We start from the raw sequence: 27,267 nt of genomic DNA, 5'->3' as shown, positions 1-27,267 counted from the left end.
TCGTGACAGGTTATTTAGTAGTTAAACTTTAATCAATTTATTGCACAAACAGCATGGACAAAATGTACATGGATGTTACTACAGTTTACAGAGGTGGACAGTAACAAAAAAAAGGTACATCCATCACATTCAAAAGCTCTCACGTGTTTTTGACACAGGGGTTAAATTTCAGTTAGCAGGTCCAAACAACTCTTTAGTTAAATCTTTTTTTGTAGGAATTTTAATTTCAGGGATTTAAAAAACAAGGACATGGTGGTCAGAGAAAACACAATGTGTAGACTTGAATTAAGGTCTCATACAGTTAAGGTAGACTTCGCTTCAAAATGATACGTTTAAATAGTACAAGTCGGGTATCAAATAGCAGTACATGACAGTAACTGTTAACAACACGGGTAACAAAGAGGCAGTTTACAAGATCAACGGCCTCAGGAGTGGAGGAGCTTTTAAGTAACACCAAGGTCAATACAGGGTCTTAGCAAACATACGTGTTTATTAGAAAGTTTTAGCACGTGGAACAATAACAAATTTCTACATTTTACAGCTCTCACAAGGGATATCATTGCATATTATCAGGATTTAAAAAAATGTTTATCTCTCTCTCTCTCTCTTTTTAAGCTGTGTTAGCTGTGAAAGCGTGTGAAGATGTCGGTTACACAAACAGATGTCAACTGTATGTTTGCATGATCTGACGTGTCAAGTCTTTGGTACAATGTGAGCACCGGAATAAAGAGACCGTAAACTGCATACTCAATCACACTGAAGCAGACATGGTTTTCCCTTCCCCCCCGCCCACATCACTTTCTCGCCAACAAACCATGCAGGGAAAAAAATTGTTCAGTACAAAACTTACACAAGGAATATCTCTCTTTGTAATCACACTACAGCTGAAAAGAATGTTTACTTTTTGGGTGTAGTATAACAAGTCTGTCAGGAGGGGTGTAAACGCACACGCGTCGACTACAACGTCTCTTATGGCAATAGGTCAGTACAACAAAAGGCCTGAGGGAATGGAAAAGACAAACAGGAGACACTGAAAACGTCATGTCCAAGTCTGTCCTGCTTCACAAGGAGACTCCACTACACCAGTGTGCAGTGGGATATGGGGAAGGCAGAGAAAAGCTTTACAAAGGCACAGAGCTTTAGAGAGCGCATTCCTCTAGAATTTACCACTAAAGAAGTGCCACACGTATACCAACACACACACACACACACACACACACACACACACACACACACACTTAACTATTTTGGCAAGAATATTTAGGGAAAGCAAATGCAACAAAAATCTCATTTTAGTAGCATCATGTCGGGAAGCATTGTGGCCATCGATCACGTGAGCCGAGGCTGCGACACAACAGCAAAAAATTAATTTCAACGCAAGTGATTGTTACAGCGAATCGAGTGCAATATAATGCCAAATAAAAAGGTTTTGGGGGTGCATAATTAAATGGCACTGGATGATATCTGTCAATTTTGAATTCACAGTTAGTATTGATTAATCCAAAACACACAAAATGATTCTCTATTTATTTTTTTTTTAGAAAAAGGGGCAAGTAAAGATGAACAGGAGCGGGAAATCACAAAAGGTTCCTGTTGCCAAAGATGTTAGCGGGGTCTACGTAGTCCTTGACAGACTGCAGCATGCCCATGCCAACACTGGAGATGGTCTCTCTCATCCACGCCTTCCGAAGTTTCCCCACTGAATGACAGAGAAGAGAGAGAAAAAATAGATAAATAAACTCAAAGAAGAAGACCGAAGGGGGAGAAATAGAGGAATCGGCACGGCTGATTGCTCAGCAGGCTGCTGGGAGCCAATCAATCTTGTGAGAGTGAGTGAATAAACAGAGGGTGATAAATGCTTTTATTCAGAGAGGAGAAATGTTTTGCATGGCATGATTTATGGAGCTCAGCAGACTATCAAACTCATTAGGCTCTGTGTGTTCCCAGAGGAGGAGGCCGGCTGGCGGTTGTAGTGGGCCGTCCCCAGCTCCCTCACTCTTTGAGCCAGCACTCCCCTCCAGAGTCACCGGGGCCTTTTCTGTCTCATTGTGCACACGAGCGCACTCTTCCTGCTGACCTGTGAGGGTGTTGTGCTTGCTTGTCTTGAACGCCACTCTGTGGCCTCTGACACGGGCCTGATCGCCAACAGGGTGCCAAAGCCAACCACGGAGCAGCACACAATGGTCTTCTGTCAGCAAGACTGAGGCTCTCAGCTGCTCTTCACCCTCCCCGCTACTAAACCCTCCCAACCTGAGGAGTAAGTGTGGCATGAAGCCTAGTGCGGGTGCCCACTGCTTCACCAGCTGTCCAGTCCGACATACTCCACGGCGCCTGTGCCCGACAGGTTCTAAGTGGAGAGTCTGGAGCCAGTGAGAGGTCTGGTGACTGTGGAAGATGGGAAACCTCACTGGAGCCAAACTCTTGTTGGGAAACTTCAAGTAAAACAGAAACTTCAGATTTTCTGAGAGTGGGGGGGGGGGAACAAAAAAAAGGTGCACACAGTGTTTTGTGTCCAAACTGTGTGTAAGCTTTTACATTTTTATTTTCAACCTAAACATTGAAGCAGAAACGGAACCACTGCAGTGATATATAGATGTCAAAGTTTTAAATGTACATTTTTTCCCCAAAGAGTCATATTTATCTATATTTTGCCTTCAATTGACAGTTAAGAAACCTGGAGAGAGAATGAGATCATAGTATCAACTTGTCCAAGTCCATAACTGCATGTTTATCCATTTATTTGTTCATTTAGTTTGTTGAGGAATCTGAACTAATGTGGTGCTATATCATCTAAGGTGGACCCAAACATCTTGACTTATTTAAAAAGGCCCTGCTCATATAATCCAAAGACAGCTCTGTTTGATAAAATGACCACATGAGTCATCCAATGGCTAACAATTTTCTAAATCAGAGTCAGTTGCAGCTTTAGTTACCCAGCCTGAATCAAAGTGCAATGTCACAGACACACAGTGAGCAACATTAGGTCAACAAGGACGGCCCCTCCAGCATGTGGGGGTTGAAATGTGTCACAGGAAAAACGACTTAAAATAAATAATAATAAAATAAGAAGAACCAAACTGCATTATACAAAATACACCATTAGTCTGACAGTGAGGAAATTAACTTTAGATATGTCAGAGCTGAATAAATGGACATATACGTTTGGAGGTCACGTCAACTAAAGAAAAACACTCAATATCTTCACACCGAAAGTCAAAAAGATAATGTTGGGAACAGTCCAGCCTGAAACAGGTGCTGCCCGCTGGGTAAACTCTTACACCAGCAGTGTAATCTGCTGAGATTAGATACAGACAAGTGAAAATAGAAAGGTGTTTCTCTGCATCACGAGCAGGGAGCCTCTATGTTAATAGAGCGTGTTGAGAGAGTCGGTCGCCCTGACACGTTAGAGCACCGTGTTATCAGAGCCCAGCCAGGAAACCCAGATGGAAATCAGGCATGAGGCTAGTGAGGCCCGTCTCCTGACAAAACAGGGCAGACAGTGGGGTCACCAGAGACCCTCGCACCACACAAACCTCCAGATGGTGTCAGAGGGACCAATCAGCTGCTACCCAATAACTAAAAGAAGTATCCCGCTCTCTACCACCACCACCTCCTCCTCCTCCTCCTCCTCAGTCCTTCCCCCTTGTTCCACCTCCATCCCTCCTTCCTCTGAGGAGAGAAAACAGAAGGTGCTGGGACTGCATCATTGCCTCCATCACTGCGATAATTTACACATCTATCTTGTCATAGTCTCTCTTTTTTGCTTGCTATTGCAATCAATCTCACCATGCTTGGTCTGTGCAGCTGAGACATGCAAAGAAGTGCAGGTACTTATTTTAAATGACAGGGTTTTGAAAAAAAAAAAAAAGACGACGAGAGGTGGTAATATATTTTTCTTTTGTGGGAAAGCCTGGGGAAGTACAGGATGAATGGCACAAGGGGAACTTCACCAAATCAGGTCATTTTCCAACCTCCTGAGTGCAGTGACCTGTGTGGAGCCACATTTGGCAGACCTGGAGAGAAAGGAGCTCTGTGGAGCCCCAAGGTGGGGTGAGGATGGTGGGTACCCAGGGGTGGCCTCAATACAGAGGAGAATGTAGAGACTTAACTGAGCTTCATCCCCTCTCACACACTTGTTTCAAGTTTCTTTTCATTCATTTCTCTGACAAATGGGGGCTGGGACATGAAAGACAGTTAAAGCAGTGGCCCTGCATTGCTGTGATATGGCCAAGGAGCAGTATTGGCTGAGAAGTCACAGTGCCAGGCTGATAGATGGAAGACTCTCCTGTTGATGGATGTGGAACAACTTTTCACCGCTTCGACACTGGTGACCTACTTAAAGACAACATTTCTCCCAGCTCCCAAACTAAAGCATGTAACAAAGGTTAAGCCTGTCAGCTGGTGCGAGTGAATCTCGACACTCTGTGAAGACACACTTGCCATTATGTTTGTGTGATGGAGAGCAGTCAACACATGGCGGTGTACGCCGAGTATGATGTTCTACAGGAAGAGAGAGAGAGAGAGAGAGCACGCTCTACATTCACTTACTCACGCCCACACTGCACAGTGCTGACCTGCTGTAAACATGGGGGCCACAGAAATGTATATTTCCTCCTCTGCCCTCCCACCTCACCATCCTTGACTACATCTGTTTTGTTTGATACACAAAAACTGTGAAACTAGCCCCATTTGTCAAGCGCTGATTGTGGGCAGACAAACCGGCCTGTCTGCGCCCTGATAGCAAGCCCCACTGTTATTAATCACAATTACAGAGTGGGCCTTGCACACGGGAGAAGCATCAATATCCCCTCCTCTCCCCCCTGTCACCTCCCTGTGCTGCTTGGGGTGGCCAGGCCACCGTTTGGAGGTCAGTATACAGCCGGTGATAACGGCGGCATCATTTACACCAGCCCCGCCGCCTCCTTTTTATTAGCAATCTTTTAATTTTGAACCTGTCCTCGCCTTCAGGAAAAATTGTGATTTAATATCACAGCTGATTCACTGCATACTGTTTTTGACAGGTGTGATGAATAGCCTGAAGTGATGTATGAAAACAGCAAGGCGGATGGCAATATAGATAAGGCAGCCATTTCGGTTAGCCCTGATGGGGCCCAGAGAGTTGTTTCGCTCCCCTCCCCTGCTCACGTTTCATTTGGTCACTGGTGAAATGAACAAATAGGGAAGTCAGAGCCATTCATCCGAGCTGCAGGAAGATATTTTGCACCTTTTTTTTTTTTTTTTGCAGGGGAACCAATGAAAAATGTCGGACCAACTGCTCGCTAGCATGGAAGAGCACGCTGGGATAGCTCGCTGTGCCGTCAATGCCACTCAGAGCAGTCTCTTTTCATAAATTGTAATTTCGGAGAAGGTGTAAATATAAACGGTCACGCTACAAAACTGTCATAGTGCGACTCGTGAGTAATGTGCATGTGTTTTCCCAGTACACATTTGCAAAATCTGACTTGATATGTTTAGCATGATATTCCTTTCAACTTCGTACCTCCATGGTGATGCGACAAGCTTCCTCCGCTGGCCAGGATTTCTTCTCTAGCAGCATGCTGGGAAAGAAAAAGAAAACCACACTCATATTCACTCTGTGGGATGCAGGCGAGACAACCTACCATCCCATCATGCGTAACTGGAATCTATGAAAAGACTGGAGTGGGGCATAATATTGATAAGAAACAAAACTGGACTTACCTCCACTTGTTCATACACATGTACTGGATCGCTGAGTCCTCTGTAGTTGAAGGCAAAGTAGAAGTAGACGCAGGCTCCGGCGTCATATGTCTGAGTCACCCTGTAAAAACACAAAGATTTCAATCTGTTCTAAATCACATATTAACCAGATATTAAATGGCCACCAAATAGTTTTACTAAGCCATCTGAGCTACATTTGAATTCAGTTTTGTTTTTTGTTATTTAGGGGGTGAGGGGTGAGGGGTGGGGGCTTGTTCCCTGTGGGGAGCAGGGTGTGGAGCCCTTGTTCATTTGACATGCCCCATCACCTGGCACACTGACTGTTCTGGAGGTTAAATGGACAAATCAATCATGTGACAGACTGCAGCCGGGAAATGAATGGCTGTAGCATAATCAGGCTGAGGCCTAATCGGTCCTCAATCGGCAAGCAGCAGCCTGGTGCTCCTCAACCGGCTCACCGTCTGACAGACTGTTCGCTTGCCTGTCTGTGTGTGTGTCTGTGTGCGAGTGTGAGGGAGAGAGAGACTCCAAATAACTCAATCGGTGGGGGGGGGGGGCAGGAATGGATATACGACCTCAACACATTTTTGTTATCAAATAAAAGAAAATACCTTTGATTTTGCTATCAATGAATGACATGTTTAAGTCATTCATATTTGATTCACGGCACAGATTTAGCCAATGTCAGACATTATTAAGTTGAAGTGATGTTCTTCTCAGTCACTTGTGTTTAGTCAACATTTATAATTGTTGACTACACCTTTTCTTTATGGAGCCACAGACCGCCATGGTTGTCCAACGACTATTAAAAACACATCAGTGAGCCACACTGTTGCCCTGGGTGACAAGCTCCTTCATCACAAAGTATGTGGGTACTGTAGTTATTAGAAAATCAATTCAACATGCACCTTCCTGTTGCTGTAAATACTTGCTCGCATACCGTGTTCTACAAAAGCAACAAATTGTGGTTTAAGTTTTCTAAAAGCTACAACAGTGTGTCAGCCAATGAAGTGACTTAGTCTCTTTTAAAAAGACAAAGTTAATATTTGTAACCCATTTCTTTAGTATGAATGAAGAGGCTTGGGGGTGTAGGAGTGCCACAGACAAAGAAGAGTAGTTGATAAGCACTAAAGACAGAAACATGTTAAAGGTTTTGGCCTTTTTATGGCACCAGCCATGTTCCAACATTTTTGAGACATTGGCTTGTATTGCTGAATGGAAAAACAGAGTTTATGCAGGAAGAATAGAGGAAAAAATGCCAATTGACAAGTTTCTAAAGATTTCTATAACTGTTCCAGTTGCCCATTTTTTTTTTTTTTTTGGATTTTGCTTCTCATTGCTCCTACATTTTCTATTTTAAATTTGATATTTTGGGATTTTTCACTGTTGCTTAGACAAAATGAGCTGCATGAAAGCATCAATTTCAGCTCATTTCAGGAATTTTGTGTGGGATTTTATGGATTTTCCATAGGGTTTTTAAAAAAAAGTATTATTCTTATTATTTAATAACACTTTAAGTGTTTCTGGTGCTTGTTTGGAAAATTGTGTTCCGTTTCTGCGACTACTAAATAATATCCAACTAAATATTGTGACTGTGTTAAAGCTCCTGGTCTAAAACAATACCTGCATGTGGACAATGGTGGAAACTGAACTCCTCTCTCTTTACACTCGTGGACAATGCGTGCCTTCACATTCCGGCACATGTCCAACACCCTGCAAATAAATGAAGTGACAGATGAAGAATTCAAGTCTGAACTTGACAAAACAGAGAGAACACAGAGAGAAATGTCACAAGGAATTAATGGAATGTTAACGGTTCCATCCAAACTGTGATAAATGTATATTTTAAAACATTGAGATCAATCAATTAGCATTGAAATAGTTGTATAACATAGAAAACAGCCACAGGGCCAGCAGAGAGGAGGAGAGGAGACAGACATGATGACCACTATGGTGTGAAAATGGCCGCCAGTCCTAAGGATGTGCAGCCATGTGTGGAATGTGGAGGGAGAGGAGGGAGAGGAGGGAGGACGGGTAATGAGCCAGACACATATGCTCGCTCCACTGCCTGATCTCTTGGTCTGTCCCGTTAGGCATGTTCCACTACAGGGAGCCACATGTGCTTCTGTTTGTTTACGTGTGTGGAAAAAAAAAACAATGTTTAAAACATGGAAAATGCAAAATCACATGCGGATGTGAGCCGAGTCTGTGCCTATGCTACTCTCTCTACTGAAAACATACAGATCCCTCTTCTGCATGTGTGTAGCAATAATGTCGGGTCTATGAGCAGAAAAGGCAAAGCTTCTGCAAAACACAGAACTGGTTTAACATGGAGGAGGGGAAAGGCACAAAGGTGAATGTCAATGACAGAGGTTAAGACAAAAGGAGGAAGGAAAAGGTAGGATTCCTCAGAAAACCCCCTGAGATCTGAATGTATGGGAGGTGAGTAGTGAATTTTAAAACAACAACAACAATCAATTCTGTGTATATACCTGTCCCAAGGCACAGACGTTTCAAAGGACTCTCCCATTACATAGTAGTCCATCCCCAAGTCCTGTGCAGAACACATTAGCATTATCAGGCTGATAATTATGTGGTTTTCCCTTTTTGTTAAGCTGGCTACACAACTTCATTTTTTCGGAATGTATGCTCATTGATTTAACTACAGTATATTAACAATACAAAACTGTTTTTAATTATACATGTCAGAAAAGAATGAAGGGTGTGTATTTATTTCTCTAATGCATGACAATATTGTATATAATGATTATTTTATAGTAACAGTAATATTTGAGTATCCTGCAATGTATGGCCAATAGATCAGCTTTCTCCTGGGCAAATGTTAACAGGGAAAATACCCTTCAACCATTACATAATAGCTTTAAAAAGTCCCAACAGAAAGCCATCAGTGGTCCAGTTAAACATTTGTGCGATTATAAAACCTGTCTGACAGAAATGACCAAAGACGACTCTCCATTGTCAACCTGACCACAGCCACTGTGCTGCCTTCATGATGCAGATACCTCAGTGTTGGACATCACAACAGTTACTGTGACCAGATCAAATCAAAGATCTCCCGAGGTCAAATTCTGTGGCTTTTCTGTGTGGCTCACTATCCTATCTGCTGTCACACTGCCCACCCCACTTGCCCATCAGCTCAGGCTGTAAAAAAAAAAAAAAAAGCCAGAGGAGTGACCCACCCGGAGGTAAGCGATGACGAAGGTCAGCATGTAACCCCTTTGACCATTGTCCTCTCCAGCTGCCAGGCCCCTGGAAGCAGATAACAGGGTTAATATTTAACAGCGCTTTTCTTTCAGCTTTGTTGGTCAGACTGCTCCCTCTCACAACAGCTGCTTGGGATCCTGTCACTCAACATTGTGCAGATCAATGAAGCTATGCTCCATGCATCGCCACAGGTCAGCCACACATCAATCACCTGCAGTGGGTAATCAGATTTTCATCTACCACCCAAACGAATCAGGCCAAGCTCATTAGAAAATCACTATATTGATTTTGGCCCTTCTTCCTGTTTCCCCACCACCAGAAGAAAATATTCCTCATAGAACCCACACTAATCCATCACTGGCACTTGATCTGATGGGTGATCGCAATTTATTTGAAATAATGCAATAAAGCAGTGGGTGCTGCATGTAACTGACAAGTCTCTTATAATTTAATTGCTGGATATTACCAGGGAAGGGCTCCAGCTACCTGCAAATCCAGGCACTGAGCCAAACACTAAAACTTACAGTAATTTATATAATCAGTCAGTCAATCGTACTCAGGAAGAAATCAGTGACTTTGTCCAGTGAGGAGCACTGAGGAGATCCACTTATGTCCCTGTGTTTACACTAGAGTAATGATCTTCTGGTTTCTTCCTGGTTCAGGTTTCAATCAACAAGCAAATGTTTAAGTAAGTAAACTTTTCTGTTGTCAATTAATAATTATTATACAAACATGGGTACAAGGTTTACTTTTTTTCTTATTTATTGTTTATAAATGAGCAGACTCGTGTAAGTTAAATTTAATTTAGATTTTAAATTGTCATACACCCAAGAATTGCTGTTTTTCCTGCTTTAACAAGGAGCTGCCCGAGTTGTTTCCATCAAGAAAACATGATAGTAATGGGAAATGAAAACCTTCAAAATCTGACCAACGTTCATACAAATGTAAACAGTGTGTAAAATTCATTTTTTAACATCATGTAAAGCAATAATACCATCTTATTAACAAAATAAACAATAGCAAATACTCACACATATCAGTTCACTTGTTATACTGCTGTATAAATGTAAAAATATAAAATAAGAAAATCTGTTACGGACACAATTTTTTTTTTCCCCCAAATCAGTGAACACTTCTTTACTGGAACAATGTGTTGAATTATGACTTTACAGCCATTACCATTATGAGTAGCTGACTGCACAAAGGTTAGGATTAACAGCCCTGTGATGCTTCTGTTAGAGGTTTAAAACACGCTCGGGATAGAAAAAGCATTTCTCTCAGGCTGACATGTAACTGATTCCCACCAAAAGTCCTCATTGATCCATTTCATGATCGATCACAAGAGCGAAGCACTTTCAGGCCGTGTCCCCTCGCCCTGTGCTGCCCAAGGGGAGCCATGCCCCACTATCACCACCCACACCACATTTACTTGAACATAAATGCCGGCCTGACAGGAGGACATCCACAGGTGATCCATCAGTACAAACTGAGACAAACTACTGAGTGGAAGATCAAGTCTGAAGTGTGTAACTGTGCTTCTCCATCCTTTAATACAAGTGCTGGTTAAATAAAGTGACATCAAAGCCTCAGGCAGCTCCCTATAATGTTTAAAATCCCACTCCATGGTGCTTTGTCATTTCTGTTCTTACAAACCCGGAAAGTTCACATGATTTTTATGTGTAGTGCATGTGTTCTAAAATACTCACCCAAATTTCGCAGCAATGTCATAAACTTGCTTCTCATGCTGCAGGACCCTGTCTCTGTTTCCCTCAAACAGCAGGGTGGCCACACACAGGCGGTTGGGGTCAAACCCTTTGAACTAGTGATTTAAGAGTTGGGATTCATTTTTATTAAAAACAACTGCAGCAAGCGAACTGTGTGATGTTTGTTGGAATAATAACCACAACTACTGATGTTCAACAGAGACTAACAATGTCCACTTCTATTTATTTTACTTTGGCTTTTTTTACCTTGGTGATGTAAAATTTCTTCAACCCGTCCAAAAAGGATGTGAAAATGGAAGACACTTGAGGTTTCAGAGCATGACCTGAGAAAATATCAGATAAAAAAAAGTCAGCTTACATTTATTCACAAAGAAGTGAGCATGAAATCAGATAATATTTTCCACATATTTGTCACATTTTTCCACTTGCATCCTTTAGTTCTGCGAGAGGGTAAGTGAGTCCGATTTATTTGGCGTTTCAGACAAAGGAGGAAAAACAAACGGTAATATTTGAATAACTTTACAACTGGTCAGTGGCTTCCAGCGACAGTGACTATAAATCAGAGAGTTTCCGAAGGGAAGCGGGGTTGACACGGCGATATCCGTCTTCCTCACCCGCACTTTTTGATTTATTCTTGATCGGACGCACAAAAGCGCCTGTGGACAAGTGAAAATGAGGGGCCGGGGCCAATGGGATGGTTATCAATCACAGCAGGGAAGTCATGGGTGATGTCGCCGAGACTTAACAGTTCATTTATTTCCCTCCATGCTCAAGTCTCTTCATCACTTAGTGTCCTAATTGTTTCCATTCCAAAATTTGATTGCAGGTCTTCAGGTCTCTCACAGCCATCATACCCGTTAATTAAATAGTAAACATCCAGTGGGAGAAAATTACACCTATACTTGGCATTATTTCACTTTCAACTCTCCCCTCTGTGGTTTGGTTGGGTTTTTTTTTTTTCCACACATCAACAGACACTGCTACTTATTACATCATTCTCATTTTTCATCTTGTGTAAAGACAGGCGGTGCTAAATTGTACTTGTAGTTCCAATCTGAGAAAGAACAGTGAATACATCAACTCTCCTTATTCAACAGCCAACATGATTAAAAGTGAGGACAAGCCACTAATAAGCCCAAGACGATATCACAGAGCCATGCGTTTTAGTTATTAGTGAAAAACCTGGACGCTTCATCTTCCCTACTTAATGCTAAGAAGTGCCTACTCTGTGAAAAGTGAAAATGTAGTGAAGATAATGAGATCCCTCGAGACTGGGGAACTTTGCAGAGATCTCTGGTTATGCCACATGCATCCCACTAGACCTTAAGGAACAACATTACAAAACTTCAATGTAACAACTTAATTTTGGCCACAGTCATTTTTTATCTTGCTTTAATGTTTTTTTTTATGTATGTATATGAATATATGTGTGTAGTTAATTCACTTCAAAAATGATAATCAATGTAACAATTCAGCAGAGAAGGTTAAAAGAGAGAAATAATTAAAAAAAAAGGTTCCATACTGTGGCATTGCCATCCATTGTTCTCTCTGAGATACACAATACTGATAACAATGCAACACCAACCCAAATATTGATTTGAAATCTCTATGGTATGGAAAAAGGCTTTAAAAAAAACAAAAAAACAGGATCACTACGATGCTGCTGGTTGGTTAAAGGCCTGCTGTGTGACTTTCTGCGGCTGAAAATGTAAGAACACTTAAAAATAAGTGTTACAGGATTTAAAAGTTATAGACAGCAGTAATTATAGTGAGGAAAAGCTTTTTTGTAAATGGTCAAATAAAACTTACCAAATTTAAATTGTTCATTATCCATGAGCCGTACTGATGCTGGAGCACATCTCTGGGGGGGAGGGGGGGGGGGGGGGGAAAGGTGATCTATATTAGTTTGTTTCTGCAAAATGACTTCATAAGAACAGATAAGAGGATCTGTGCAATGTTCATTCATTTGCTAATTCACCATCCTGAAATTTACCAAAGCATACAGTTAAGAATCACCAGTAATTTTAAGGATCCACTTTCAGTTTGTGGGCTTGCTGCATCAGCACCTTAAGGTATGAGTCATTATAAAATGGAACAATCCATCTTCCAATGACATGCACAGCAATAAAAGATGCATGCATACTTTATATGATGTTTATTAATTAAAACACGGAATGTTCTGTGATGTTGGTGCAGTAAAGAGTCTCAACATGAGATTTTAAGAGTTGTTTAATTTTTCTTACTCCGTTGGGGCTAATTGTGTTTTATCAGAGAGTACAAGATTAAAATAATACTTTTTTTGAATTTTTGTCTGATTTATGTTGGCAAAATAGTTTGAACTAGGTTTAAAAAATGAGATTAAGAGATTTAAAAGTGATTGCTGAAGTTAGGTTAAGCATCCTACATAGTCATTACACATGCTACAAGAGAGAGAATCACTTTACCTGTTTTGCAATCTCCCGCAGACAAGCAACTCCCTGCTCAAAATTAGGGAAAACAACAGAGCCATATTTCTGATACTCTGGCATGGGACGAATCTTCATCGTTACTTCGGTAACCACACCCAGGGTTCCTGTGGAAAATCACAGTAAGAGATTTTGAGTAGCACAAACAGAAGTAAATCAAGTACCATCATTTGCTTGGCTTAACTTGCCTCTAAAAGCGGAACTTAATATGGTTTTACAGGGCTCCCATACATGTCCCAAGGGTTTTTGGTGTGACCTTTGTCTCACATTTCAACGGGCAGATCTGGTTTTCTACCGCACACTGGGGGACAACTAAGATTTATCAGCTCATGAGCATGAAGAAATAAAGCAGTGCTCTATCAAAGGCAGTGAGGCCAGAAGTAGCCCCCACATAAACAGGTAAAGAAAAACCTCTGAAGCCAGAAAACTGTTGGTTATTAGCTGGTGCTGCTGAAGCTGTAATGTTATGCAAGCCTGTCTGGGATTCAAGATCAGGATAAACTTAAGCCAGGGAGTAATGTTTGCTACCCTGTACGTACCTTTCATCACCACAAAGACTCGTGAAATTTACGCTGAATGACCAAAAAATATACACATACATTTTAGAATAGAATAGAATTTTTAAATGGCCTCAAAAGAAAGAAAAAAAAATAGCATACGAGAACCAAGTAGAAAAGATTTAGGTTCTTGTGTTCTATGGTTGTTCTTTTGGGAAATGTTTGACAAACACAAACACAGAGTACATGGCGAAAAAATAAATGTAAAACTCGATTGCTGGGATAATAAATCTCAGCAACAAGAATTCTAGTCAGACTTTTATCCTAATGACATTACACAAAATAAAGAAAATCCGTCATAACACCAAAACCCAACTGCTGCTATTAAAAATGACAAATGTCGGAGAAAACATTGTGTGAATCATCGTTTGACAACAGCAGAGAACATTAGAGCATCACGTAGAAGAGGATATATAGCCAATAAAACATCAGAATTCATAAATAAATTAGTTTAAGCATATGTCATCTAAATGCTTTAACTACTTATTCTGCCAGTATCAGTTCAGCTGAAATATTTGTGGCTAGTAGCAACTGCTAATGACACACGTCTGTCGCCGTTAAACTGACATTACATCTGCTGCTTTGTTTGAGGCCACATAAATATTCACACAAAGGTGCTCTTGTTCAACCCATATCCACGCGCACTCCATTTACTCTAAGTAGCTTCTTGATGTTTGAATTTTGAGACATAATTGTTTTTTCTGCATTTGAATGAATGAATGCATTTATTTCATGATTTAAAAAGGCATAACACTTCACTGTCGTTACTAAAGATATTAAAAAAAAGAAGAGAACTATAAAGCAATAAAGCTTGGAAGATTGTTTTCAATTTGATCCTCTGAAATAAAAAAAAAGGTTAAATTATTGCAATACAAACTAGCCATTAGTATTGTGATGTATTGGTAATGGAACAAAATTAGTGTTAGACTAATTACCTCCACCAAGACAGTTAGGGTTGGTTTAGGTGCCGCTTGTCTGTCTGCTTATTATTTATGTGTCGAAGGAGGACATAGTGGATATGTATTAAATTATTATTTTTTTTAAATGTATTACCGTGTTCTCCTTCCACAGACCTAAGACTTTTTTTCACCTTTTTTCACCTATCAAACATTGTTTCTTCTTTCTTAATTAACCTTAGTCCTGTTTCTTGACTTGTTTCATACTTAAAATTTGTTGAAATGACTGTAATATAGTATAATATAATACATCATACAGTTTGTAACAATTTGTGAACTGACTGTTGATTATCGTGCTGTGCGAGGGAGCAGAAGAGGCTCTTTTAGAAATATATATCGGTTGCATTTTCTTCTTCAAACCCCGCACTGCATGCACTGTTTGAAGACTGTCAAGCGAACGGCTGTACATTTATGGAATTAAAAGGACAGACAGACAGACATTCCTTTAATTTATAGATAGATTTAAGTTTCGGCCAATTTCAGACTGAAGATTTCCACCAAAGCTTTTCGTTTTCTGCAGCCTGATTGGTTTGAATTACTACAAACAAAGTTAATTTACAGATGCATCTCCACTGTACATAGCTAATCCACGATATTTAAGAGCCTCCAAAAGTGACACTACATGACACATGCTGCCCCCTAGTGGTCTACTGGAAAACATGTGAGTTTTCAATTAGGTTTTAACCAAGTCAGGCTCCTCCCTACTGATAATGGCCAGGGGGAATCATTACAGAGGGACGGAGAGAACAAGAGAAAGGGGAAGGACTAGATAGAGTTAATAAGAACAGCAAGTTCGGAACAACATTTTCCTAGGGGAAAGTGAAATACAAAGAAATGCTGCAGTACCAGTCTAACCATTACTGAAGCAAACTCATTTTATAAGATTAGTATTTGGTGAGACAAATATTGACTATTACAATTTTCTCTGCTTTGAATATGAAATGCTGTATTTGTGGTGGGGAAAAATATGAAACTAATTTTGTACATTATTTTAGTACTGTTAGATTCACATACATATACATTTCATCCTTCCTATCCTACTCAGGACAAAGGGATTACCATTGATTATTCCAATCATTATTTACACTGGTGAAAATACTTTACATTCTGGTTAATTTAAGGACAGGGAAATAGATAGAAACCCAACTGTTGTACACTTAATGAGAAACTCAAGGTTTAACAGTCTTTTCTAATAAAAAGGATGTGCTCCACTTAATATGCAGGACATTTTTTTTAGAGGGGGGTGCGTAGTTGTTGTTGTTGTTGCTGCTGCTGCTGCTGCCGCCTGCTCTAAGACTACAGGATGGGATTTCTGGGGTGAGGAGATAGATAATTTTAATGAAACTGCATGGTGGTATGACCTCTTCGCCCTGGTGTTAGGTCTCCCAGAAGAACGAATACCTCTCAGAGGCATGTGTTCCTGACCTATCTCTACACCAATACACAGCAAACTCACCTTCAAACCTCTTACTCTACACACTTATATATGTTGCAATACTCTTATCAATTGGGATAAATTGTAAACTGCAAAAAACAAACAATATTATTACATTAATATATATATATATATAAAATTATATTTGAAAAGATTTTGCCTTTTCGTCATACAATTAGACAGCCACAGAGCACATCACCAGGAAACATTAACCCTAATGTACAGTTCTGTGTCACTGACATTGCTGTCCTACAGATTTTTAGAGAATAAAGATGAAAGGGAAACTACAAAAACATGGGTGACTACATGAACTGATGACTTTACAACTTATGGCACATATTTTTCAGACATTAATAAAGTGTCATTCAGGCTCAAACAGGATGACCACTTTAAACTGGTCTACACTGACTGTAAGAGAGTGGCTTATACTGTATAACTAGGAGTTTATCAGAAGAGTCACAATGCAAATATTTTTAAACCTTGTATTTAGGCAAATGCTCATTTAGCAATATAGAACACAATTCTTTAACATCAAATTTGATTTTGATCTTAGAGTGGTTTGGAATGACTCTTAAGTAGTAAAAATGGAGACTTCTGGTGAGATCCAAGGCCAGTCAGGGAGCAGATTGCTGAGCTTTGTAGGGCGAGTATAAAGTTGGTATCCACAGCTGTTTAACATAACGATGCCAAGAGAGTCTGAACCTCCTCATTATGTAGGGGAACCTGGCATATGGCAGTATTCTCTGTGGGCGCTCACAAGGACAGGGCACTACAGATGGGGTGGGGAGGACAGTGGCTGGTTCCTAACTAACACCGCTCAGGATCATGTCTTCAGAAAAGCTGGTTAATATGTAAGAAGTTCACACCCATGGCATGAGAACTGTCCTGATGTTACTGTTTTATCACCAAGATTTTACAGACCCACAAACCTAAGTTAAAGCACCACCTTAGACACATGCCAATATGCTTGGATTTACTGAAATCCAATGAGAAAAGCAGCAAACCTTCAGAACCCAGGATGAAGTGGTGAATGTCCGGCCCTGTGGACATACGTGGGCCCTGACAACTCTTTTCAATGACACCTCGAGGGGTCACCATCTTCATGTGGACAACCTATTCAGCCAGGAAAACAGCAACACTTTTAGAAACAAAAACATCAAACATGTGACACGTATTTCAACCTATTAACTGAGCCTGTGACCACTGCATTTTTAGCGATGAGGCTAAAGTCCAAAATGTTTTGCTAATGATTTATTTTGAAATTACTGTGCAATAATTGACTGTTCTTTAGAACAAACAAGCAAAAGGTAAAAGTAAGGGTGACCAACTGACCAGGTCCTCAATGTTTCCATAAATGTTCTTCTTCATGCCTGACGCTCTGGTTGCTACCCAGCCCCCCAGGGAGCTGAACTCCATGGAGTCCGGTTCGTGTCCTGTACAGTAGCCACTCTCATTGAGCTGTAAGAAAAACAAAACATTAGTTGTTGCAATAAAAATGAGCCAAAATGTTTCGAAACCAATCCAAATGTGAAGCCACAACTATGTTTTAATACCAAGAAAAAGGCACAGGGAAAAAAACATAATTGCAGCTCTGCTGCTGAATTTCCCTGCTCCTTTTTATGCAGAGATGCTAAAACCCAACTTTAATGGCATTGCAGATTTTTACAATAGCCTAAAATAAACCAAGAGAAAAGAGCATAAAAGACTAAGAAGAGAGATCACTGAGCGCATTATTTGTGCCATTTCAGATTCCACTGCTTGACTGGAGCACTGATGTCATGTGAAAAAGGATGGCTGCACACTTACAGGGACACCTTTTACAATTTTGTATTTATACAAATAAAAAGACAGTTGTTTTTTTCGCAGTCTAGCCTCCAAGAAGAATACAATTGTAGACAGAACATTTAATAGTCATCATAATAATAAAAAATAATAATAATAATAATAAGGGCTTTAAAGTGCAACAACCCCCACCAGAAGCAAAATATGGGAGTAAAATCAGGCCTTGTTTTATCACAGCACTCCCTTAGAAGGCAGTTTATAATGCAGACCCATCTGCTCCATCAAAAAGGCCCAGTCTAAATGCAGAGGTGGAGCCTGCTTTAGATGCAGCTCACGCATTCCTCTACATCAAACGCCCGGCTCCTTCTCCATTTTTCTGAATTAGCTTGATGGTGCCATCTGCTCATGACCACAGCCTCGCTCTCTAATCTCTCCCCTTCAGCACACTGCTCCTGTCTCAAACTCCTTTCTAAAACCCATTCCCTCCTCTGAGCAAACAGTACTAAAGGTGATCGACTGAGCATGGATGACTTGCATGTGAATAGTCATGCCATGCTTGACCATAATGTAAGCTCTTTCAGTGATGGATATGAATATATATTTGTATGCAGTACTTACTAATCTCTCCAGATCCTGACCAACGATGCCAGCTTCCACATGGGCAGTTAGATTTTTCTCATCAATCCACAGAATGCGGTTCTGCAGGAAACCAGACATGTAAAATGCAATAAACATTCTGTAGCTGTAATTTCTGTCTTACAGTTTTAAAAAAAATACTCTAATGTTCCTAGTTTCAGTTGACTAAATAAAAATACCTGAACTACAGACCCACCTGCGTCTGTTATGTTGACTTAAAATATTGCCCTCAACAGCAGTCTTTTGGTAGTATGCTTACAACACTAAAAGTTTGTCCTTCTAGTGTGACGGTCACATGTCTCAGGATAAATGTGTGCAGAGGGGCTGAGGGACAGAGAAAAGAGTCCGTTTTCTCAAGGTTGAACTCAATTTAACATCTAATTCTATATATGCCACTTATTTGGGCCGTTGGGCACTTGGCCTACCCCTACCTGCAGGAGGTCATTTCACACCTGCCATGAATTATTCTCCAGAGGTAATAAACTTTATGTTCTTACCATACTGGTTCTTTCATGTGCTTCCACTGGAGCCACCTCACCTCTGACCCCTGACACAGAACACTGGTCACTAGTGTCTGTGGCTCCAAACTCAATGACTGCTAGGCTAGCAGCTTCCAGACAGCTTATATATCACCTCTATGCACGAATGGATCAAAGGGCTGTACTGTACTGGTGACATCCGCCACCATTTTATATTATAACCAATGAAACTCTATCATGTTCATGGTGAAGGTGTTGCTGTTCCCATGAGATTTATGGCTGATGCCAGGGACGTTTTGAGTGACGACAAAATATCGCTCCAACTTCATGGCCTGGCGTCTCTGAATAAGAGTAGTGAGACAGAACGGGTCTCTCTCCAGGCTGTCATTTCAGCCACAGTTGCTCCTGAACAATGGTTTCAAATCATGATGAATTTGTGCTACAGTATGATCAACTCTGAAGCTTCCTTGTGATGATTTGTAATGTACCATTACATTATATTATAGTATAATATAATATATGACTTCATATTTTGTCACTCTACTTTTATTTGTGGGAGAACACTCGTTTAATAAAACTCAGTCTGTCAGACAAAGCATCAAAAGTAAGTCCTGACAATTACAATTTTAGTTATTCATTAAACCGGATCAGACAGTATTTCAATTTGTTTATGTTTTTCTTATTATTAGTGCAGGTCAACAGACACAAGTGTTTTATGTACCATCTGTGAGGTATCCAGAGAAACAATGGAACGGGTTTCCTCAGGGGGGCACTCCAGAGCACTGGAGACACTAGTCCCTCCTGAGAGGAAAAAATAACAGGATAAAAAATACATACAGTAGGGAAGCATGGACCATTGAATAAAGTGGACAGATGCACATGCACATACAGTAAAGTATATATAGTATATACACACACACACACAGACAGTTACCTTCTATGTCCAACACAAGCTCTGGCAGCAAACCAACTTTAAAATACATGGACTCTAAAAAGGCTTTATTACATTATGTTAATATTAAAATCATTTTTACAACCCACTTCACAAACTCCACTACTACTATACAAGACCCAGTGAACGTTCTTCTGCCATCATAAAACAGTAGTGAGTAACAGGAGACAGGGTGGGGCAGCGGGTTAGGGTTATTTGCCTGGTTCATTCATAGATTATGTGGCTTCACTAACAATAAAAGTAAAATTCCCATGCATGGAATGAGAATAATGTATTAATAGTACAATAAATACATATCGACTTACTAATTAGGGATGGGCATGAGTATTCAATTATTTGTTGATTATAAAAAGTGGATCAGTTATTGTGACTATTTGTAATATATTAATAAAACACATGTTTAATCAGCAATTGCATCTTTCTATTCCAATGACCACCTGATGCACCAATTATCACAAGGTGGAAGCAGTGGACTTCAATTGATTAAAATTAAAGAGATTGTTTAAATGCATGTTGAAGCTGCTCCTCTAAGCTGAACATGCTGTAGATCCCGTAAAAGTGATAACATTTACAAGGGTCTTTGAATGCATCATGCTAGAAATACCCATCCTTCATACCTAAACAGTAGATGGTAGGTTATTATTATGCTGACTTTAATGTCCTGACTCACCTCCATATGGTATTAAACAAACATTATGTTTGCACGCCAGTTCCACAATTTTTACTACGTCATCGTGGCAGTCTGCAAAGACACAAAATAACACTTGAAAAATTAGATGGTACAAATCAATAGATGAATGCAGAAGACAATACAGAAATGTATAGCCAGAGCCATTTGAGCAGGGAGACCAGCAGAGTGTCTGTGTGCTTTCTAATTTGCCTGATGGTTATGATTTGCCTGGGGCTATCCTCAGGTAGAGTCAGACTACATGAAGCTACGCTCTCCAGGGTGAGATGTATGCTGAATCAATACAAGCATGCTTTAGCCAATCACGGACAACACAAGCATTCACAGTGGAGTGAGTGGGGTGAGTAGCAATGCCCTCCCACAAGGATATGCTTGACTGGCTTCAAGTGGTTTTAAAGGCATTGAAAAATACCCATGTTCTGGTACATTTTGCCATCCAATTAAGCACACAGCTTTGGCCTACAGATTACAGTTCAATAAACTAAACTAAACTTACAGAATGACTTGGAGAGACTAGTGGGGAAAGTAAATAATTGGTCAAAAATATCTATTAAAAGGGATAGTAAATGTAGTGTACAGAAAAAAAAAAAATTCCATTGTGGCTGAAACAATACCTACAGTTGCTTGGTGATTTGCTGCCCATTAGGGAGACGGCTAATCAAGTTTCAACCATCCATCAACGCTCATTTGCATGATAAAATAATGCAAGCCATAACAACAGAAAATAGATTTCAATTCAGGGGTGTACTGAGCAGGGACCAGACTGTGGAGGATTTGGTGTCAACCGTCTTCCTCCTTATTAATAACTTATCCATATTAAAATATCTTTCCCTGCAGAGATTAACCCTGGTGCTAGGTGGGAAACACCCTCCATCCAAAGAAATAGAGAAAAAAAACACACACAGAAGACACAACCTCTGAACTCACTTGGCCACACGACCATATCTGGAACTCGACCGATTTTGCCTTCTCTGAGGGCAAAGATCTCATGTAAGCAGTGTCCTAAAAGAAAATACAGGAATGAGATGAATAAAGTCGTAGATGTTTAACTATGAACATCAATAATTGCTAAACTGAAATACATGTTTTTCTTTTTTCCCGTGTGGGTGGGGTGGCAGGCTTGCCTTACCATGGGCACGGAACACTCGGTCCTCTGCATCATGAGAGAAGGGAACACCTGTGGATTTCAGTTCCTCAACAAAGGCCTCATTAAGGTTGGGAGGTTGAACAGAACTGCTGTTCAGAATGGGCTGAAAAAAGAAGACATGGTCTTGAACTTTGCTCAAGTTTTACCATCCCCTGAAGACCCAAAAGATAAACATGAACATTGACTCACTGTTGCTTGAGATTTGTGTTGCACACTAGCTCCAAATGTGCCTTCCATCCAATCTTTCAGGCCAGGGATGATCAGACCACTTATTCTATACCTGCATTATGTAACATAAGATAGTTAGTATGGATATGAATAAAAAACAAACAAACAAAACAAAACAACAATTATTATATTAGTAATTTCCAGCAGTAAAAGTCAAACAGGTCTTATCTACTCTAAAAAAACTAAAACAAAGCCTGTGTCTACTAACAATAGAGCATGAAGTTTGAGTACAATCAGCTTATTAGGCAAGTAGAGCAACAGTGACAGTGCTGTCCATGTGACTGTTCTCGCCATCCCCTGCATAATTGAGCTGCTGGCACAGCCTGGGCTAGCCTATCAGGGGACTGTGGTGTGCCTTTGTCGAAGAGACCATGAAACAAACTGTAGAATGAAAAAGCCTCTGTCACAGTGAGTGCAGAGGAGGAGAGCACCATCTTTGACATTCATTCAACTGCACCCCAGTGTTAGTCTAAGCTGCCTGTGTAGCTTTTCAGATAGAAAGGCAGCAGAGCGGTTCGTGACAAGGGAAAACTATTCAGTCATTAGTCAAGATACATCCTTGTGCATCTTGTGCTACGTCTGTGTTTAGAATTGCAAATATCATATATAAACTATCAAGCCCCATCTCTACTTCTTTATTTTTCCATGTGAGACTAACATAAAGGTGCAGAACACATTTCTGTTATATTCAGTTAAAATGGCATTGTTTCCACACACTCCAAATCAAACTAAATATTTCTTCGCAAACTGTCAGTGAACAACTGTGTTTACCCAACACTCCCCCGACACACCAACAATTATAAACACATGTTCCATTTTTGGGCAGAGTTTTCTGTTAATGAGCAACAGAGTTTGGGAAAGCTGAAAATCCCAACCAGTGACCTTCTCAGATGACACAGTTAACAGTTCAAATGCCAGCCACTGGGTGGCAGTAGTACCACATTGCTGTGAGCGTAGGAAGGCAACAGCAACTGATCTCAAAAGCTGGGTTCACACAGCATGGGCTGTCAGAATGTTCAAGGCAAACATCCACACACACTTCGGCAAGAATGAATGCTGAAGCTTAACAAGACAGCTGTACGAATAAAATTACTGGCTGTTACTGACAGATTTCTTTAAGTAATAATAACCAGCTAAGCATGAAATGTATACATACAAGTGTGGTGGTAAAAAACTGCAGTTTTACCTTTTACCGGTAAATTCTGCTTGACCTTTCTTATTGAAGAGGAATTTTGAATCGCTGTATCCCCAGCCATTCCATTTCATTATCTCGTGCCTGTGGAAAGATAAATATTAGCAAAGGTTACATTAAGAAGCCACATGCCTTACAGTAGAGTAAACACATGCCATTAAATATCATCAGAAGTAGTAGCAAAAACACATATGAATGTTATTCCTTTGTGAGTTGTCCTGGTGAATTCTTAATTTGCACCACAGTCCCTAGGGGCTGTTATGGGATGCCATACACAATTTGCCCATGATAAAAAGGAGAGTCCTTCCTGTTATCTGATACCTTGTGTTGATAGAGGAATAACCCAACCAACACATCTATGCAAGGAAATTGTCAAACATTCCTCATTTCATTCACAACTTTTTGACTTGGCTAAAGCAGGGCTGGCTATCATTTACAGAGGAAGGCTGTGGGGAGGCACACCTACAATATTCCCTGGATGCCTCTGACTGCACAACAATCTGCAGACAACCTCACAAACAAACAGCTTGTTGACACAGTAATGGAGAAGCAGAAGGGACACATTCAAACAGCATATCAATCAACAGAGAAAGCTACAGAGTCCCCCAGTGCTGGGTGCAGTTTGCTCATTTAACACACTAAAATATTTCACATTTATGACACCTGGCAGTGGCAGACATTCACACCCACAGCTACTTTGAATGCTTCTCAGTGTTTATGGTTAGGCCCAAGCATTTGCTGTAGTCCACGAAGCTTCGGCTAATCATTTAGCACAGGAATCCACTTAGATAGCACAGAAGCAGTTATTTGCTGTCAGAGCAACTGCACTGGTATGCAGCTAGTACTTACTAATGGAAGTGCCCTAAAATGGCTGAGCTTACTATATATCCAGATGTGCAATGTGGAATTTCGCAAACAAATGCTACTTGCTATTAGTGTTGAGTAACATACCACTATAATCAGCGAGCATAACCAAAGATGATGTTAAACTGTGCTGTATCTCTGTACAGAGGATGTATGTTGTGCTTAGACATGCTGCAGCGCTATCTCCACTGAGAGAAACCATAACTCATGGGCCACTTGGGACGGGATGCTAACACAGTAGAGTAAAAGCCATAATTAAGATTAATACCCTCCAAAATTGAGCTTTCAATAAATTCAGAGTGACAACAGAAATGAGAGTGACAAACCCAAGTCATATTTTAATGTATCCTCTCCTCCACTGATATGCTGGCGCAGGTGTGGAACATACCGACTGAAATAATGAATCAATAAATGGGGCAAGTAGGTGGCAAGGTCAGCAAGAACAGACCCCAGTCAGAAAGTGATCATTTTAGGCCATTACAGAGCTTTTGTTAAAAAACATAATTGTGGCACTAAATAAATCTAATCTGATAAAAGTAGCTATTTCCAAGCCTTGGTACATCTTCACTTAATTCACCACAGACTTTTTGAAGGGAGTGTTTCCCTAAATGTATTGAGGGTCTAAGGACAGAGAGCGTTGAATGCTGTAAAAACCTTTTAAGTTGCTTTAATTGTTTCTATAAATTGAAAGACTTTGATTGGTGTTTACCAAACCTGGAAATGATTATGTTCTTGAATGTCTTGTTCACATACAAAATTATTCTGTTTTAATGCTTTATTTGCTATATGGAGCAAAAAAAAACAGAAAATATTCACCTTTAAGAAACCAAAAAATCAGAACACTATTTATAGTTATTGAAAATACACTCAAATTGAGTGTAGAGCTGAAACAACTACTCGATTATTAGTAATGAATCGTCAACCATTTTGATAATCGATTAAACGGTTTGAAGCTTTTTTTCATTATTAAAACAAGATTTCTGATTGTTTCAGCTTCTTAAATGCAACAAAGAAATCATTAAAACTCAATCATTTTGGTTTGTGGTCAAAACAAGACATTGGAGAACATCATCATTTCCAGGTTTGACAAACGCTGGTCAACATTTTTTTAACATTTTCTGACATTTTATGGACCAAACGACTTTTCGTTGAGCTAAGATCAGTGAAGTTAACCCTTTTGCAATAGTTCTAAAAAACTAATATATTCAAACCTTAAGTAAATTCAGGATGCATTGCAGCTCTTCAGCAAATTCCAGCAAAGTGTACAGTACCTGATAGACAGGTAAGTTACTGTAAGTTATCCTAATGTATATGTTGCTCTTTATCAATGTGGCATGTTTCAGCTGGGAAATGATTAAGGTGTTTCTGAAATTGCAACTTGGTCCCCTACAACCGGCAAATCAGGTTCCTTCTTTTCCCCTGAAACCATTTTACTAACCATACAAGATGAAAGGTGCTACTAATGAGGAAGTAAAGTAAGAGAATTATATAAACTCCAAATGAGAAATTTTCAAAATAGACTGTTTTTACTTATTTATCCACAACATGCACTACATTTTTGATATTATTAAGAGGTTAAAGCACTAAAAAGTACTTTTTCATACCCCATTTGTGATTGTTTCCCCTTAATTTCGGAGATTCTGTACATGGTCAAAGCAGTATTCTTGTCAGACATGTCTGCAGAGCGAAACCAAATCACTAGCAGATTCAGCTGGGATCACCCAGGCTTACTCGTATGTTTACTGATTCAAATGTGAACAGTACCTAACCCTGGCAATCAAAGACATAACACATAATACTTCTTATTATCTGTGTTGTAATGACAACAACAGGATGTGATGAATTTCTCAAGGGCAAATTCCCAAACTCGCGGAACAATTGACCTTAAACAACAATTTGTATATCAGACGAATACTAAATGTCAAAAGAAACATAGTAGTAAGTACAATCAGACCACCACTTATCCTGGAGGAAACATGACTGTTGCTATACAGTGTACGTTGATGATCGAAATACCAACATGTATAATTAAAGTACAGACATCTATCTAATAAAGCAAGGAACATCCGTCCGTCTGTGTATTCATTTCCTAAGAGTTTACGTTGGTCCCCCATCCCCACCCCACACAAACTCACACTACAGCACAAACTGATATTCCATTTATCTGTTTGTTAATCACATATCTGACAAACTATTCGCTTGACAGGCATCAAAATTGGCAGGTGACTTACTAAGGGCACCGATGTGTGTGGTGCCAACTTTGATGTTGTTTGGATAAGAAAATGCAAAGGATATCTCGCAAAAAGGGCCACTTCACCCCCTTGAAAAACCTCCAAACATTGAACTTGTATAAGTGCACTTCAGATTAGCCACAGCCCATGTACAGATACAGAGCATGGTAAGAAGAAACTGTCAAACACATGATTACCAGGGGGAAACTACACAAATCTGAGAAAAGACCCCACTAGAGCTACGTACAGTACATAACGTACACGCCCACAATAACTTAAGTTATACGAAAAATGTCGCCATTTCGGTTCAACCACTTTATTATGAGGAACATTCGAAAATGCTAGACTCGTGACGCTAGTACTTCAGCTAAGCTTTTAAACCAGCAGTGACTTCAACAAAACACCATACGACCAAAAAAACAATCATTTATAAGCCACAGAGGGGAAGGGAGAGCTGAGTAAACTTTGAGAAACTCGGCCACACCAACGTTAAACTGAGTGTAAAGCTAGCCGCACCCACTACGTAGCAAATGAATGGCTACTCTGTTCGCGTTAGCTAGCCAGCTAACTTAACCAGCTTTAGCCGCGTCTCTCCCACGATATTTATGTTTAGAAGATAAAGTGAAGCCGATGAGTGAGTGTGTCAGTGCCACCCAACTGTTGTTGTTTAGTAGACACTTGACTGTTAGTTGACTTAACAAGCAGCTAATGCAACAGAGGAAAAGACTTGTCCACCGCTCCATCACAGCCTTGTACCTCCTCCTGGGCACCGTCTTCCCCTCACTGGAGGAGGCATCTGACTCGCTGCTTGGGGCTTTGCACTCCACGGCTGAAATGGCCGAGTCATCGTCCTCCGGTCTCTGTAAGTGTCCGGTAATGATCCTCAGTCTCTGTTGTGCAATCTGCTGTCTGTCGGAGCCGCCGCTGCTGTTGAACGCCATGCTGCTTCCGTGTTTGTGAACGGAGGGAGCGGATCCATGAGCTGCTGTCAGAGAGGTGAGAGGTC

The 27,267-nt window shown here is 40.3% G+C and overlaps 1 protein-coding gene across 1 annotated transcript; it reads right to left on the bottom strand.

Annotated features, from left to right (window-relative positions):
* Positions 1-470: 470 nt before the first annotated feature.
* agps (alkylglycerone phosphate synthase) lies at positions 471-27,267 on the bottom strand. Its single transcript, XM_058622166.1, has 20 exons — positions 27,018-27,267; positions 23,161-23,250; positions 21,936-22,026; positions 21,729-21,849; positions 21,527-21,601; positions 20,582-20,653; positions 19,681-19,760; positions 18,463-18,543; positions 17,395-17,520; positions 17,067-17,175; positions 13,094-13,221; positions 12,459-12,510; positions 10,896-10,972; positions 10,632-10,744; positions 8,901-8,970; positions 8,193-8,254; positions 7,324-7,413; positions 5,701-5,800; positions 5,501-5,558; positions 471-1,699 (listed from the first exon to the last, which is right to left on the bottom strand). Exons 1-20 carry the CDS (start codon positions 27,200-27,202, stop codon positions 1,578-1,580), a joined length of 1,902 nt encoding a protein of 633 aa, XP_058478149.1. The 5' UTR covers positions 27,203-27,267; the 3' UTR covers positions 471-1,577.

Source organism: Solea solea, chromosome 2 (assembly GCF_958295425.1).
Source record: "Solea solea chromosome 2, fSolSol10.1, whole genome shotgun sequence".
NCBI lineage: Eukaryota > Metazoa > Chordata > Actinopteri > Pleuronectiformes > Soleidae > Solea > Solea solea.
Note: the sequence above shows the minus strand (reverse complement) of the source record. Positions and strands in the feature narration are given on the sequence as shown.

Excerpts from the sequence above, each read along its gene's own strand:
- agps (XM_058622166.1), bottom strand. The coding sequence starts at position 27,202 with ATGGCGTTCAACAGCAGCGGCGGCTCCGACAGACAGCAGATTGCACAA. Across the intron at positions 17,521-18,462 it reads GTCAGGATCTGGAGAGATTA|CTCAATGAGAGTGGCTACTG; the intron begins GTAAGTACTGCA and ends TTTTTCTTACAG. Across the intron at positions 10,745-10,895 it reads AGAAATTTTACATCACCAAG|TTCAAAGGGTTTGACCCCAA; the intron begins GTAAAAAAAGCC and ends TTAAATCACTAG.